We start from the raw sequence: 18,220 nt of genomic DNA on the forward strand, positions 1-18,220 counted from the left end.
ACGATATGTATATCATGAGTTTACTACAAACTTTCAAAAATATATAAATAATAGCTTAAATTATTTCTGCCACGTAAGAACTGGGGGCCTAGGCCCCCGACTCCGGGTTAGATCCGCCACTGCTCTGCACCACACCCAATTATGAATTAATGTAATATACGACTAAAAGTAATGCATATTATCTTCTACGAGATTTCCATTCAAGATTTTGTTCTCGAGTTATTGCTGTTCTTGCATTTTCTTACAAATGTTCGACTCGCCATAGTACCGAAAGGAAGCATTTCTGCAGTCAGGTTGGTCTATACTTTTTGTCTTTTCTTACTGTTAGTGTCAGAAATCACTGTCGATGTTGTTTTGAAACATCCTATATAGAGAGGAAACATCCGTTAATGCCATAATTGCAACAGGGTTGCGACCTATGCCGCCAGTGTGTGAGAGTTACATATATTAAACGATTCCATTTCTTTCTTGCGATTACGTGCACTTTTTAGACCTCAAGATTAATGAACTGGACTTTGTAACTGAATATGTGTATATTAAAACGGGAGCTATAAATTATCTAAATAAAAGGTCATTAATTATGGAGCACATTATCTAGTAGTAGTAAATTAGTACTGAGTGATTGGGTAAAGAAAAAGGGAGAGAAATACTAAAAGAAAAATACTAAAACAGAAACTTTATTAAAACAGAAACTTAGCTTTTTCCGTAATTTTTACGTTTTTTTCCTGGTTCGTTATACGTTAGATACTTTTAATTTCCTCGTAAAACGATTTCTTCCGTTTTTTCCATAAATTAAAAAATATAACCATCTTATTACTTAGTCCGAAATAAATACTTTTTTTTAATTAGACGAAGTAACGTCTCGCATATTGTTAACTATGCAACTCAACGATGGAGAACGGAATTTGGGAGGGGTAAGGACTGCAGTTGCCTCTCTGAGTTTGAGAAACGCTTTTCTTTTCTTTTCTTTTCTTTTTTTTTTTTTAATAAATTGCATCATACTAAACTACTAAAAATATGTGAAACTTATGTCGGTGCACAATCTGGCAAACACCCTGGCAAATCTGAAGTGACGCTATTGCAAACGATGTAACTAAATATTCAGAGACAAAATGCGACAGACTACAGTTTTTTCTCCTAACTAAGTGCCACCCCATTTATGTTTAAGAAGAATTTTGTTTTATCTTAGGTTTCGTCTGTCAAGACAGTCTCGATCATGTCCGCAGTTTCTATTGATCGTGATATATTGATGTCAGGAACAGAAGTTACTCTGAACTAATAAGACCAGAACTTCAAGTGGTCGTGAATTTCATATGTCCTGCAAGGATTTTATGAACGTATAAAAGGCGGCCTTGAGCTAACATAGTCTCTAGCGCTCTCGTTTATGGTGCGATCGTTCTCGGGTTCAATTCCCGGTGAGGACACTTGGTCAAAAAAGTGTTAAAGGTTTTTCAACCCAGCGATCTGGAGTGAGATCTTCTTGGGTTTTCCTCATTCACATCAGGCAAATGCTGGGCTCGTACCTCACATATAGGTCCCAGGTCGTTTCCCTCTCTTTCTTCTGGCGGGAAATCACATATCTTCTGTCTTTCCTGTCCAAAAATCGAAAATCTTCCATTTTTGTCTCAAAAAATTTTAACAACCCTACAGTCATGTAATATAAAAATTGTAAATTATAGACATTTGCCTTACTGCATGTTTAGCCGAAAACGATATTAAGAGTAGAAGTGAATTCCATTTGTATGAATAAAGATTTGCTTGATATCAATATTGATATCAAGCAATATTGATAAAAAGATATCAATAATATTCACTTCTATAAAGATGTATAGAAGTGAATCTTATTGATATGCATCAAATGAAATAGTAGAACTGGAGAAGATTTTTTGTAAATATACAGGAAACCAAGACTATTTACATGAAAATAAGAAACACATTCACTACGCATTTAGGCCCTACTGAGGGCAGTAGCAACATAAATCTCGTTCAGTTTTGTTATTCATGTAAAAGTTTGGTGTTTATATTATTCTCAATTTATTTAACAGTTGCCGAGAATGTGAATATCTTCTTAGGAAGGTTATTTGCAATCCCTGTTTTCTTGGACTGATATAATTTTATGTCTACAACAAATTTTGCGCCAAAGTGCATATAATTACTGAAATGTTTGTATGCGTGTAAGACAGAGTATTTCTGTGCTTTTAACGCCATTTCGACGACTTTGTTCGTCACATCTGCTTGCTTATTCGCAAAAGCAAATAGTGGGGCTATTCAAGTTAATTGAATTTTAGTAGAAGAATGTTATTGAAATTTTATTTTTGTCACTGCATAAGTTCCCTGAATTACAAACATTGGACTAATGACTTTTAGAACTAATGAAAATTTGTCACCAAAAACCTAAGAAACATTTTAATATCAATGTGAAATTTTCACGTAAAACGAAAGATATGGATTGTAAAGGAATTTTTTGTTTTTAAATATTTCACATTATATTGGAAACAGTAACAAGACTGTCTCCAAGACAAAGATAATCCATAAGAAAAAAAAATGTAGACGAATTTTGTCAACCAACAACAGCCCAGACGAATGTTAAGATGTCAACGAATCCGAGAAATATGTCATGTGAACTGACAATTAACACCTAAGGCTATCTCTGGGGAATCTGTCAAAAATATCATTGGATTCATTGCCAGGCATATAAACAATGATATTATGAGATATGTGTAGAAGCTTTTGGAGAAAAGTACTTGTGTGTTGCAAGTGCTTGTGAAGGGAGTATATCTTTAACAACTGTTAAACTCTTTTGGTTCATAACTTTCGTAATACGATTTTTTTTATCTTACTATTGCTTAAAACTTTATATTTCAATAAGATACCCTTCTCTAAAATAATTATTTTCAGGTAATTTCATATAGTTAGAAATATGAGATCAAGATACACATTTTTTTTTTTATTTTTAATAAAGTGAAACGGAACCACAATACAGTACAAACTCAAATAGCCCCTTCAAAGTCCCAAATGGTTTCATGGTTTTGCAAGATTCGGTTTCTGCCATTTTCACATTAATATTATTTCTGACTATCGGTTTTATAGTAGGACTTTAATTCTTTGATATACTGTATTGTACTGTGATAAGTTGTCAATAATCTGATGTCGTAAGGTAAATCGCCTGCTGCGCTAGCTTTCACAAAAATAGATTTTTCTCTTATCATACTCAAATAAGGCCTGATCTTCACTATATATTTTAAACAAAAAGAACTGAGAAAAAATTGAAAGCAAATTTGTTCAAAAGATATTTCCAAGAGTGACTAAATTGCAAATAGTTGAATAAGAGATTAATCTATTTCGTTTCCACTTGAACACATTTTCCATCTTGTCACAGTACAGATTCGAAGATGCCAGTAATGTGAATAGTATGTAAATAATGAATATATGTAATAAGGCTAACAAGAAGGGCGGCAATTCATCTTTCTGGTATTCAAATAGTATCTACGTAGGTTGTGGACAACTCTGAAAAACAAATGATATCAGTAGAAACCTCAGCACTATTTTAATGTATTTTGGTCTTTTATCTCTTTGGAGTTTCATGTGTTTTTTCACCTGAAGATAATATATATATATATATATATATATATATATATATATATATATATATACATTGTATATATGTATGTATGTATATATACACACATATATATATACATACATACATATATATATGTATGTATGTATACCTTTCGAGCCCTCGTTTGGAGTCTTAAATTGTACTATATGGCAACGTCGTTATAAAGAACCATAGATTAGATCTATCAAATAGTTATGTACATTCTTTCGAGATGACAGCTAAGGTCGGTATTCATTGTCACTAGCATCAGTTATTAGTGTAGCAGTCAATTCAACTGCTTGTTGTATTCGTAGAGTAATGCTAATGGTTCCAAGTTAATCTGCGACGTTGCTACAGTGAACCTGAAAGGTTTGCACATTCACTTCCCGAAGTATGTGTACATCTCTCTATCCCGTTCCCATTGTCAGTACTCGATTTTCAATTCTAAGTTGGCATCCCTTTCATTTGTATGTGGTGTGGAATTCGACAACATCCAAAAGAACTTTTTCAGTTCTTTTGATGTTACGAATCATCTTTTGAGATATGTGCACATCTTTCTGTTCCGTTGCAAGTGCCACAATTTATTTTCAATTCAAAGATGGTACCCATGTCACTCGTGTACGTCACGGAACTCGAGAAAATGCAATAGAACATTTTGTCTTCTTTCGATGTTACGAATCATCTCCCGAAGTATTTGTACATTTTTCTGTTCCGTTCTAGTTTTCACAATTGGATTTTCAATTCCAAGTTAGTAATTCTTTAACTCTTACACAACACGGAATTCGACAACATGCAAGAGGTCTTATTGTATTCTTTTGATGTCACGAATGACCTCCAGGAGTATGTTCACATTATTCAGTTCCATTCCAATTATCACCATTGGAGTTTCGATTGCAAGTCGGCACCCCTGTCTCACTCGTACACGACGCGATATTCGGCAATGCGCAAGAGGACATCTTATCTTCTTTTAATGTCACGAATGACCTCTCGAAGTATATGCACATCTTTCTGTTCCGTTGCAATTGGCAAGATTCGATTTTCGATTCGGTGTTGGCCAGTGGCGGCTGGTACTATATGTTGCATGGTTGTGCAACCGGATATTTTTTTAAATACTAAAAATATTTTTAAGTGTTAAAGTAGTGTATCAGTAAAAAATAAACCTTTGCTCTTGAGCGCAAAACAGTATTGATGCATTTCTGAAAAAAGTCAATTAAAAAACGAAAAGAAAGAGAGAGATTTACCTTTCCAGTGGCAGCGAACGTTGCCACTGGAAGCAGTAACATTGAGCATATGGCAGCGAGCTCCTATCTCTTAACATGGGGAAGTGGATTTATTCTTGCAACGCTCCTATCTTCCCGTATTGGTCCCTTACGGTTGCATTTTTTCCGCAACTGGTCAGCTTCTGTAATAGTTACGAATTCCTCCGCTTAGCAGCGCTTGACTCAGTTGATAGGGTGAGGAAGATACAGACGCGTGGAAGAAAGAAGTTATTCACAAAACATAAACTCGCAAAGAACAAATATAAGTCTGGTGGTAGCAGGGACGGATCCAGGCTGAAAGTTTGGGGGGCGGTCGTTCGAAGTCAATAGATTTTATTTAACATTTATAATACAAAGGTGAAAATTCTTGGGATAAGATTTATTTTTTAAAAAAATCCTATTCTGGGGGGGAAGGGGGGTCAATCGAGTCTCCAAGAAGAAAATGTCTTACTACGGGTCTAATTCCTAGCTCTGTGTCCTTCGTGCACATGATTCCGTGTTCGATTTCCGGCGGAGAGCATAAATTAATATAAAATCATTCACTTCCAATACTCATCTGTCTTCTTTAGCCTAATTTGCTGGAATGTTAAACTATTTTTTTTTTTTAATTTTCAAAGGAAAACATCTTAGATTTCATGCTTCTTTACAGACAAAAAAAAATACGTGGTTCCTGAAAATTGACTTTTTGTTCCGTATATTTATACAAAGAAATGCTAACAAAATGCGTATTGTCGGAGGAGAGAGGTGTTTCTGGACCCCAAAGAAAATAAAGCGGAAAATATTTGGCGAGCAGCATTTCAGATTTCAATAAAGTCATAGAAAAATTTGAAGCCCGAAAGATCGAAGAAAGATCTTCCATCCTAAAATAATGCATAGTTTATATAATTAAATAATTTTGTTTAACTGCGTGCATGCAATTTTCTTGCTTTTTTTCTTCTTTTCGGATTAACGCCATCATTCATGGCTTACAGCACATACTATATATTCGATTTATCTCGTGTCCAATAACATGAGTGTAGAGGTTTTGTATATAAATAGTGTATAAACGTACATTGATAGTGGTTGTTTGAAAAAAAGGAAATAGCTTATATATTAAATTAATATTCGAGAAATAATTTAATCAATAATATACAATTAGAGCTTAAAAGACTTTCCTCTTCATATTTCCTGAATATTTCTTGGATAGGACTCAAGAATGCTGGGGGAGGGGAACACTTGCGCGTACCTACATACCTTTGATATTGCAACATTGCAACCGGTGCTTGTACAGACTACGAGCCGCTACTGGTGTTGGCAACCCTGTAACTTTTACACGACCCGGAATTCGCAAAAGGATTTTTTGTCTTCATTTAATGTCACGAATCACCTCAGGGAGTTTGTTCGTATCTTTCAAGTTCACCCCATATATATATATATATATATATATATATATATATATATATATATATATATATATATAAGGGTCAGACAAAAAATCTAAAACGTTTGCAAAAGTATGAAAATCATACCTAGTATGGTGTGGGGCCTCCTTTTACGTCCAAAACAGCTTGGATTCGACGTAGAATGGACGTATACAACTCCTGAATTGTGGTGTGTGGAATTTTGTATCATTGTTCCTCCAAAACATGCTCCAGTTCCTTAAGGGATGCTGGTGGAGGGTAATGAGACCGAACACGCCTTTCTAACTCAGACCACAATGGCTCGATGATGTTCATATCTGGTGATTGTGGGACCCAGGGAGGTGTGACAGCTCCTGGTTATGCACCTCAAACCATGATTTCAACGTTTTTGCAGTACGGAAGGGTGCCAAATCTCCTTGGTAGATGCCACCACCATCAGGGAACAAAATTTCGACCTTTGGTCCCCCAAAATGGCCTTATACACCTTAGCATTCATCATCCCATGCAGGGCTATGATGGGACCTGCAGAAAACCACGATATCACTGTCCATACTGTAACAGAACCATCCCCATGCTTTACAGTTGGGAGTAGACAGTCTGTATCATAGGCCTGCGACGGTGTTCTCCATACGTAAACACGACCAGTTGTTGGAAACAAGGTGAAGGTCGATTCATCGGACCACATTTCGTGTTCCACTGCTCATGAGTCCACGCCTTGTGGTCCTTGCACCAGCGGATACGCCTCTTCGCATTTACTGCTCTTACCAGGGGTTTTTGCGATAGCGGCTCTGCCATGAATTTTCATTTCGATGAAACCGGGTTCTGTAGACCGGAATTGAGTTCAGACGTAATTTTCATTGTAGTGATCTTCTTTTTAGCTGCTACAATCCGTTTTAATGCCCTCCGGTCCCTATCTGACAAGATTGTCTTTCGACCACTGTTGTACTTTGCAGACGTCGTTTGCCCATGAATTATGTATGTCCTCGTGGCACTGGACACAGTGCCTTTCGATACCCCCCACAATGTTCGTCACTGTTGCCACTGAAGCTCCAACCAGACGGGCACCAACGATCATGCCTCTTTGAGAGTCTGTAAGGTCACCCATTTCACTTCACACCACGACACTCACAGGTAAACTGGTTACTGCTGACGGAAGAGGAGGGTCCATATGACACATTGAAAACAAAAAACGATCGGCAACCGCAACACGTGTTGTACAGTGGAGGGCCAAACTTACGTGTCCTGTATGAAGTTTTTTTTATTTTTTCCGACCCCTGTATATATATATATATGTGGGGGGGTGTCTGTGTTCCCGCCGGGAATCAAATCATAGTCTCTCGCAAGTCCGCTAACCAAACATCATATATTAGTTGATTTATGGTATTTTAGAACTCTGGGACAGTATATTATAGTGAAAATATCTGGAACAGAAGCTGAGAAAAAATGCTTTGAGAGCAATGGGTCAGAATATACGTGCATTCCAACGTTTTCCGGGAGAGACAACAAAACGCTGAGTTGGCCATTCAAGACGGACGGCCTTGAAATTTGTGAAATATTTGGTCCGAATCCTTGATTACTAAACGAGAACACAAACTCTTCATCTATTCTGGTTCATTACAAGCATTATACTGCCAAATGTTGCTCTTTTTGAATGTTACTAGTGCCACTTGGCCAAATATAGCAATCATTCTGGTATATTTCAGAAACATTATATAATACTTAGCTATTATGGACACCCTGGACGTGTATGAGACGTGGACCCGTAGTTTAAGGTAAATCCAAATCATCGTAATTTGCTCAATATTCTTCCACTGGGAACCCGAAGCCAAGTGCACCAAAGCCATGCTTGCTAGCTGCTATATTGCGTGCTTTTTTTTTTTTTTAAAAAAAAAAAGAAAGTGCAATTTCATTCCCATCTGAAGATAACGCGGGCCGCAGAAGATAACGCCTTCTCTTGGGCCAAGAGTATTCATTTATTTGTAGTTGTTTCATTTGGATATGGGTACCAGGATCTTTTTATTTATTGATGTGTTTCATTGGGTTCAATATGCTGGTAAATTACAAGTACAAAAATACAGAATAATACAAACTAAAACAAGAAAAATGCATCTTATTACAAATAATGAAGTGCTGAAGTGCTGGAGTGTTAAAGTGCTGAAAAGTTTTCTTCGCTACTTGGTAATAGTTTAGAGACGAAATCCGTGAGAATCGTGAATTTGCCGAGCAGATGTGGGGCGACTTTCAACTTTGGCATGTAGATGTGTAACGTGTGTACTATGTTGGTCAGGTTTAAATCCTTCAGAAGTTGGAGAAGTTCTTTAATAGTTTCTATGATGTCTTCAGAGAATGAATTATCATCAGAAGACGTCTTCGGTGTTGAAGCTGCGATTAGACAGCTCTAAGTAAACATAATAGTATCCCGAGAAGTATGCATCTGGGAGTAAAGTGATAAGGACGAGAAATGAAGAGGGCAGACAGACTCATTATCTTACTATATAAAAAAATAATCAAACAATTAATAGTTATTCCACTCTTGCCTTGAGCTGACTGTGCAGTAAGAATAGTTTGGAATCTGCAAATTAACTGCACGATAGTGTCATGTATTGGCATCAGGTAACCACATCTATTACCTCTATTAATTACTATTAGAAATTAACGTTATTTACAGTCTGATATCTTCTTTTATAATAAGTACACCAGTGCCGGCCGTGCCTTGAATTTTAGGTGATTCATAATATATGACCTCGTTTTTCATTATTATTAATATCATTATAAATAATAATAAATATTATTAACAATATAAATAATAATAATAATAGTATAAACAATAATATCGATTTCTTCATGCTATACTTCTAGTATGCAATGGAAAAGCTCATTTTGTATGATTTTTGACATACCCTTAAAAATTGTTGAATTTTCTAAACGACCCTTGAGAACGCTGTCAAGTTCAGCACTGAAATTAATTAATCCGCTAAATACTCCTGGATTTGAAGAAGAGTCTGTTTCATCGTGTCCTCATAAAGTAAGTTCGAAGGCGCCACAAAACCAAATGCAATTGATGATTATATTGAGCGCGTACCTGTTTTGAGTCACTTTTTGATTGTGATTCTCAGTAGATCACCTATAACCAGCATCTAGTTGAGCATCAATATTAAGATTTCCCAACACAGTGAGATTAACGTGTTTAATATGAGCTGACGAATTTCCTTTTTATTTTAAATTTTGTTGTGCAACACCTTTCTTACTCCATGCATCTTTCCCCGACCCAAACAACAAACACGGAAAACAACATAACCACTTCTGCTGTTCGCACAAGTTCAGATTAAACTTCGTGGTATATGTTCGTTGCTGACTTCTCATTACTTACATTATATTGAGAGCCGGAATCGGCCCTCCGATGTTTTTCACAAGTAATGTTTGCTTTGCTTCTAAAGTTCTTTTTGCAAACGGCTCATTCAACAGAGACGTTACAGAATTCATTGTCAATTCAAGTATATTAGGGACAGACACGTAATTATGTAATTACAGTAACTGTATTCCAATGAACAATAAAGACCGGCGGCACATCACACAAACACACAACACTACAAAGTACGAACAGATTCGACAATTTGATCGTGAACATACTCCCGTCCAACTCGAAATACATTATTTTTTCCGGTCTGATTTATTTTGCGCTAAAAGAAACCATTGAAATATTTTCCCTCAAAGACCTTTTAGTAAAAGGGATGCTAGCCCCTATTTAAGCAGCCAATGGTGTGGGTGATAGTAGGCCGAAGAGAAAAGTGAATAAAGACAAGGGTTTCGTCCCGTATGTTCCCCTACATTCCCTTTGCGAGAACATTGGTCAGTCAATTTGAGGACAAGGCTTGCAGTACCTTTAAAAGCTCACCCCTTTCCCATTAAAGCTATTTTTCTAAAAACTGCTCTCCAACTCTGTCATTCACCCATACACATATGACGAGGAAAGCATTCTCTCTATGCTGCCAAATTTCTATTCATTCGAACACGAGTGTATTAAATATTGACACCCTCAATCTGTTTTCACTCTTCACGGGGTCACCTTTACTGTCTCTATAGCTGCCTTGACCTTACTTGATTGACAGAACCAATAGGTATGACCACTTGGCAATATCGTATTTAGGCAAGGCTGAAGTTGATTTTTTTTCCGAGTTGGAGGAGTGGACCATTCCCCTTCAGGCGAGAACCGTGTCAACCAATATTGCAGGGGAAAGACGAGGGAGAATTTCCAGTTCCAATGTGTTTTGTTTTGGAAAAGTTGTTTCTGTTGGTAGACTTGCTTGCAAAAGATCTGCATACATATAGATCCTTATGTGGCACTGTAAGAATCCTCGCATCCCCGCGCCTTGCAACCCCCGCAGAGGCCCAGCTGGGGAGTTTGTCAAACTCCCAAGCAGAAAGCTACTAGGCAGTCCCGTTTCAAACGCACTTGTTTAAGAAAAGATGATGTTGACAATAAAACGAAAAGTGATTTAGCAGGAATAAAAAATGTAAATATATTAAAGAGGTTTATACAAACATGCAGACATTAAGAGAAACCGCCACTGAACGATACTCTATAGTGATAATCTAGAAAAGAAGTATGCTTTATTTAAATTAACTCTTGTGTGTCGTGATATGGTTTGTGAGTGTTCTTCCCAATGGCAGTTTTTAGCCTCCCTATCTTAACGTAGCTAGATAGGGCTATTAATTCTGTAGTGCAGGTAGAGTTACGCATAGTTCGGACACCAAATTTTGTCGACCAATTAAAAAATCAAATTAACCATAATTTTATTAACTAAAACTGAAATCTATATATTATTTTATTGAAGTTATTTTATTTTCACCGCTTCCATTTAAATATGGATTATTCACTTCACTGTCTCAAATTTTACATTCACTGTCTCGAATTTATTGATATTTGAGGACGACCTTCATTTCGATTGCCCAGGGCGGCAAAAATGTTAAATACGACCCTGAGAGCAGGATCAGTGTTGCCAATGTTGTTACAAATTTGAAAGATATTAAGGGAGAACTAGAATCTAAAGAATGAGAAAGAGATATGCTATAGTAGCAAAATTGTAATTAAGGAAATTAAAGATAAACTGTATGGCTTTTCAAACTGGTTGTCTCACATGGTTATCTGATATTCCTCGACAGATGGTGACTTGACTTCTGGTGGACTGAGATCCTGCAGAAAAAGAACTCCTTAATATTAAAACATGAAGTTTATTCTAATATTATATTACTCTTAAGACTATTTTCCTCATCCTAGGCACCGTAAGAGATGGACAACAATATGGCTGTTGTTCCAACACAAGTTAGGGAACCAGAATGGCGAACAAAGGCCAAAGACTTCATAGGAGAAAACGATGAAGTGATGCAGAGAAGTATTGCTATTGTAAGAAAATTGATTCTGGGTGAGTAGATATATTACGGAAATTTTTCTGTGTGTTTGTTATATTTTTTAAAATAGGAATACAAAGTAGAAACTGGATCCAGTAGGCTAAGGATAAAAGTCAGTGGAGAGCCTTTGTGAACGCGGCATTGAACTCCCGGGTTCCATAGGCCCTAGAGTTAATTAGTTAGTTAGTTAATCAAATAAATATAGAAATATAACAAATTGCTACAAACCTGACATTCTTTGCATAGGATAATGACAGAAATATTTTATAAGGTCAAATTTCACGACTATTATTGTGTGACGACTACCATTTGTTCGAAAACTACGAATCTGAAAACAAGATGAAAAAATATTTAGTGTTATTTTACATGTATCCATAACGTCAGGGTCTCTAGAAAAATGCTAGATATTTCTTTTGACAGGTTAGAGAGAATTTAATTCAGTAATTTGTGAGTAGCAAAATGTGATTTAAGTATTCAAACTCTTATTCAAAGTCGCTATTGTCTTAATTTCAGTAATATCGCAGTTCATTCAGATAGGGATTAATATCGTTAGTGTGAAAAGCCAAGGAATATGCCTAAGTTATTTTTTCTTACTTACGACAAAAATATTTTAAATTTGATAGCTAACTATACTTTCTTAGGATATTACAACGAATCACTGGTTCTTTGTTCTTAGTATTGAGCCATTAAAATGCCTTTATATATCTGTTTTTACACTTATTTTAATAATCAAAACTGAGAAGTATACATCACGTTTACAAACTTATTTTTCAATATGTCTACTCACTAAATCTGCATAGCTCTATTTATTTATGGTTGTCCTGACAACCTCCAATCCAAAATCCTATTATATATATATATATATATATATATATATATATATATATATATATATATATATATATATATATATATATATATATATATATATAAACATATGAATATCTTTCCATCTCGATATTACAATTAGAATTAACATATATTTCTTTTTCTTCTTCTTCGTCGACACAACCAATCTAGTACATATATAAAATACTTTACGACCCAATGATCGTTACAAGTAATAACAATATATAAATATACAACGTACCGTTGTAATATGTTTGGTTATAAGTAATTATACATCATAAGTAATAAATAGGTGCACTTATATTCTTTTGACAAAAAAAAGATAAAATAGAATAGAAAATAAAAATAGAGTTATGGTATATAAAATAATTTCAGTTTCTAGTAAATTGTTATTGATGCTCATTAAATTTTAATGTTGAATGTACACATTAAATTTATGATTCTATTGTGCAAAAAGGATGTTCGAACTTGCTACCTATATTATAATTGTATTTGAGCATTCTCTACTTGGTTAAGTACGAACTTATAAATCTTGGTTAGTACTTATATGTATACTTCCTCTCAGTTAATGTTGAGCATAACGAAATAAATTAAATATCAAATTTGATTATATGCTTTTAATTTTATGAGTTCTCTCTCTCTCTCTCCATATATATATATATATATATATATATATATATATATATATATATATATAGAGAGAGAGAGAGAGAGAGAGAGAGCGTTAATGAACTATACCGACGAACTTTAAGACGTGACTCCTTACATCAAAATAAGATAAAAAGTTCATATGGATTTGTGGGGAAAAACATAGTTTCAAAGCTAGAGCTGTCCAAAATCGCAAAAACGCCAAATTTCAAGAGGCCCTATTTCGAGAAACTGTGGATGGTGGTCCTTATCAGCGTAAAGGACGTCACGCATACCGAATCTAAAAAGGCATATTTCATTAATATTCAATGGGTGTACAGAGTATTCCATACAGGGTAAAATTCCCAGACATGCCATCAACCGAATTTTGAGATATGCTCTCACTTTATGATTGGTTCAAAGTAAGCAAATGATAAGCTTTGATAGTAGTGAACATGGGATCCTTTAGCGCGATGTGGGAAGTGTTAAGGATCGTCAGCAGTACGGTCTCTCGTATTTGGGAGAACGCATGCTGCAATGTTTTCTTTCACACTAATAAGTGAAGAAAACTTGAAATATACCGTGACGGAATACATCGCATCACACGTTATTCCAAAAAAAAAAAAAAAAAAAAACATAAAGCTGCCGGTTACTAACACTTCCGACTTCCCTCCGAAGCACTGGATGTCCATTGTTGTCAAGGCTTACCTCCTGCCTACTTTGGACCCTCCTTGAGATCAGAGTATATCTGGAAACTCTATTGAGCGCATATGCGAGAATTACACCCTGTAGGAAATGCCCTGTAAACCTATTGAAAATTGACGAAATATGCACTTTTGGATTGTGTATGCGTGGCTTCCCTTACGCTGCTAAGAACCACCATCTACAGTTTCTGGAACTCTAAATAGGACCTGTTGAAATTCGACTTTTTCACGATTTTGGATAGCTCTAGCTTTGAAACTATGTACTTTTCGCCATAGATCCATATGAACTTTCCTCTTATTGCAGTGAATTTGGTTTGTATTATTGAGGACATAAAATACACCCAGAAGAAAAGATTGGGCTTTCGAGAGTGAGAATATTTATCACTAAACGTTTACTGGTATATTCGACATTGAAACAGAACCTTCCTTTCTTGAAGTAAAGACAACGTTACGCTGGTTTTTGTTTCCTGTTTCTCATTTTTTAAAAAATGGCTCACTTGGTAATGAATTATGATTGCTCTTGAAAGCTCTGATATATAATAAACTCTGGATTATCCGCTTTTCTGATTATCACTAGTCTTCCTTTCCATCTTTCTTCTTACCTTGCAACTATAAATTACGGTAATTAAAGAAAAGACTAGGGATAGATATGTTGTTTAAGATAGGGATGTTGTTTAATTTAATTAATATTTTAAAATACTTCAAGCACAAATAAAGAAAGAGTGTTTTAGCAGCAAAATACAAAACGGAATTGACGGATTGTTTTCTGAAAAGTAAACTAAAATGTAAGTACGTGAAACTGTTTATAAATTAAGATTGTACATGTAGTAAGTATGTAGGTCTCTGCTATAAATAATAAAGAAAAATACTCAGAATTTTCGTGTTGATTTATGTTCTTTTTAGGCTATCTTGAGGATTATCCACGTTTTCCGTGGCACTTAACTGATGTTGTATTTCAGCCGTGATCTCCGACTCAAACGAATGGTTCCCATTAAATCTACCCTGCATGTAAAACTGCTCTTACAATTCGATATTTATTCTGTTTTGTCACAGCTTGTAATATTACATTAATGTTATCACACATCAAGCATTCCAATAAAAAATCGGTATTGAGTCGAATAACTAGAGATAACTGCCTGAATAACTTGGGAAAATCCATATCTTCTAGAAAGTATCTTCAAACGCACGACACACTGTCTTAAAAAATAAAAAAATGACAGCTTTGATCCTAGTTCGTAAACCTATTTAATACCAATTTGATACAGTTAATATTTTTATCAAAAATATGAATAAGCAAAGAAATCGATTTGAAAATAAATTTAGGTAATACTTGTTCTTTTTTCAGTTTATTTCTATCTTTATTCAGGTATTAAAACATAATATTCCTTCCAGTACATTAGATTAATAACATGTCTATCATTGTCTTTCGTTCGGAACAATAATCCAGAAGTTACTTGACTGAATACTGAACCATGGTTCGGCCACAATGTATTTGAACAAATATATTTGTGAAAATCAATACAAAAGTGTTTCATATACGGTGATGTCCTGCATTGTTTCTTTCCATTGCAAATATACGAGGCGTCTTTTTTAAGTAAGGTCCGTTTTGTTGTAGACACTAGTAGTTCCTGCACATACCACAACGAACGTGTGCGTCGTGTACCGGCATGCCTCGGTTAAAAAAATGTGCTCAGTATCAGCTCTGTAGCTGACCTGTACGGTTGTGTTCTGTGTTTTCACAATCTTTAAGACTATGAAGTCGAATTTCCTGACGTGTCGAGATCAGTGCTTTACAAAATTGTTTCTGAATACCTAAAGTTTAGGAAACTGTGCTCCCGTTGGGTCCCAAAACTCCTTACAGAGGACCACAAAAACCAAAGATTTGAGTGTGCGATAAAGTTCTAGACTCGTTATTACGAAGAAGGTGACGGCTTCTTCAGTCAGATCTTAACTGGAGACGAAACATGGGTTTCGCATATCACGCCCGAATCGAAGCAACAGATCATGGAATGGAGACACACACACTCGCCTGTAAAGGTGAAGGCAAACAGACTCTGTACCAGCGCAAAATCATGGCGTCGGTGTTTTGGGATAGGCATGGTGTTTTGTTGGTTGATTCATGCAACGAGGAACCACTATCAATGCAGAAGCATACGGCCAAACTCTGAGAAAGCTACGCAGAGCGATTCAAAACAAAAGACGCGGCATGCTGACAAATGACATTTGTCCTTCTCCATGACAATGCAAGACCTCACACTGCAGGTCAAACCCGCGATTTGTTGGACAGTTTTGGCTGGGAAGTTTTAGACCATCCACCCTTCAGTCCTGATCTTGCGCCGAGCGATTACCATCAGTTCCTCCACCTCAAAGAACACATCAGTGGCAACCGTTACAATGATGACGACGATGTGAAAACGACAGTGAACTCTTGGTTATCGGAGCAGGCGACAAGTTTTTATGAAGAGGGTATTTTGAAATTGGTTGAGAGGTATGATAAGTGTTTGAACAAACTTTGCAACTATGTCTAAAAAAAAGAGTAAAGTATGTACTTTCTGAAAATACATTTACTTTTTTTGAAATAACCTTTTGTTGTGTATTTATGTTCAAACGGACCTTACTTAAAAAGCACGCCTCGTATGTAAATTAGCTATCCCTTATTAACTTGGATTGTGAAGATGAAAATGTATACAAAGCTAGATGCATTCATAACTAGATGATTTATCAAAATGGCCTTTCACGCAAAGTGTTATTGTATCAATAACTTACTCTAATGGCTCACTATCGCTTATTAGCAACGTCATGTAATAGTTTACTGTGAGTAATATCCAGTGGTGCCCACCCCCCTCATGCCCATGACGCAGCCCCCTCAATTGTCTATCCGTAGGTGTTCTTCCATGAAAAAAAAACTTTTCGATTAATTTTTACACCCCCTCAAACATATTTATATAGCTAGATTTTTAACCCCCCAAATATTTCAATGACGCAGTTTGCGTCATAGCCCCCCCTTGTGGGCACCCCTGGTAATATCTGAGTATAAACAATTTATTTCTGAATATACAGTGGTACTTCGATATACGTCTTCCTTGGAATAAATCCAATTTGGTATAAGTCCTGTTTGCACAAAGAAATCTTGAAAAATGACGTTTCTTTAGGATATGACTTGCGTGCTAGAGCTTAATATATGATAACGGTATCAGTAATATAAAATTAGTAACGGTACCATATGTCACCTTTATTTACCTCTCTCGAGACAAAGCCACCACTAGACACAAGCGTCAGTACTGCAGTAAGCGTCAGGAAGTGCAAGTATTTAGTTCGTGCACTCGTGAATAGTATGCAATGAACCGATACTATTTCATGTTTAGAGCAAGAATTATTGTACGAATTCAAAGCTCAAACAAGCCATAATAGCATTGTTTTGATTGAGTAGACAATATCATATTTCCAAGAAAAATTGAGGAGGAGACAGAAGCAATGTTCTTTCGATAAGTCAAACCTTTGGATAAGAGAAGAACAAAGCAAGAGAAAAATCGACAGGATTTTGAATTCCTGAAGTTTTATTGGAAACGCATCTTTCTTTCAAATAATATTCCTCCTCCCTTGTTAACACCATGCTAGTAGGCAATCTCTCTTCTCAGGAAGGTAAAATGAAATTAAATTTTTATTTGTTTCATCTAATTCCATTTGTATTTTAGTATTAGGCAGTGTTTAAATGTGTTTTATACAACCCCATCAATGTGCAACACTATGCCACAGGATTTTTTTTTCTCATAGAAACGAATTAATCATTTCCCTTTTATTTCTTATGGGAAAAATTCGTTAGATATACGTCGTCTTTAATAGAAGCCAAAGATCTGGATCAGATGAAGGACATATACTGAGGTACCACTGTTTTGAATGTATTTCAATTCTGAAAGGATCCAAATCAGTCAAGAAATATTCGTAAGTTTGTTACATCTTCTTTATCGTCTAGCAATTTAAAAAAAAATACTAATTTATTATTTGTTTACAAGATTCGAAGTTTATCAATATAAATACATATTTCTTTCATTATTTTTCAGAAACGAAGGACCTTAAATGCAGAACAGATGATGGTTACATTCTACGATACCTGAGACACTTTCATTACGACTGTGAAAAGGCTTACAAAATGGTACGCTCTATCCTCTATTTTTTTTAAAAAAAAATATTCTTTAAGTCATGAAAGTTATTTATTACAACTTCATACCTTATACGAAACTGAACATTATACAATTTATAATAACGACTAAAGAATTCATAACCAGAATAAAATACTTCACAATGATATTGTTTTATGTTATTCTATATGATGTTTAGGCATGAATCACAAATGTGTTCTATTGTATCAGG

At 35.4% G+C, this 18,220-nt stretch overlaps 1 protein-coding gene across 2 annotated transcripts in view; it reads left to right on the top strand.

The window, feature by feature from the left end:
* Positions 1-18,220, top strand: part of LOC145693275 (clavesin-1-like) — a 126,717-nt gene that overhangs the window by 46,565 nt on the left and 61,932 nt on the right. For both annotated transcript variants that reach the window (XM_081769120.1, XM_081769119.1), the window contains exons 2-3: positions 11,539-11,683; positions 17,911-18,002. In XM_081769120.1, coding sequence (XP_081625246.1) covers positions 11,551-11,683; positions 17,911-18,002 — 225 coding nt within the window. In that variant the 5' untranslated portion in view covers positions 11,539-11,550. The remainder of the gene's footprint in view (positions 1-11,538; positions 11,684-17,910; positions 18,003-18,220) is intronic.

The sequence above is a fragment of the Thermobia domestica genome, chromosome 8 (assembly GCF_964235325.1).
Source record: "Thermobia domestica chromosome 8, izTheDome1.hap1.1, whole genome shotgun sequence".
Lineage (NCBI taxonomy): Eukaryota > Metazoa > Arthropoda > Insecta > Zygentoma > Lepismatidae > Thermobia > Thermobia domestica.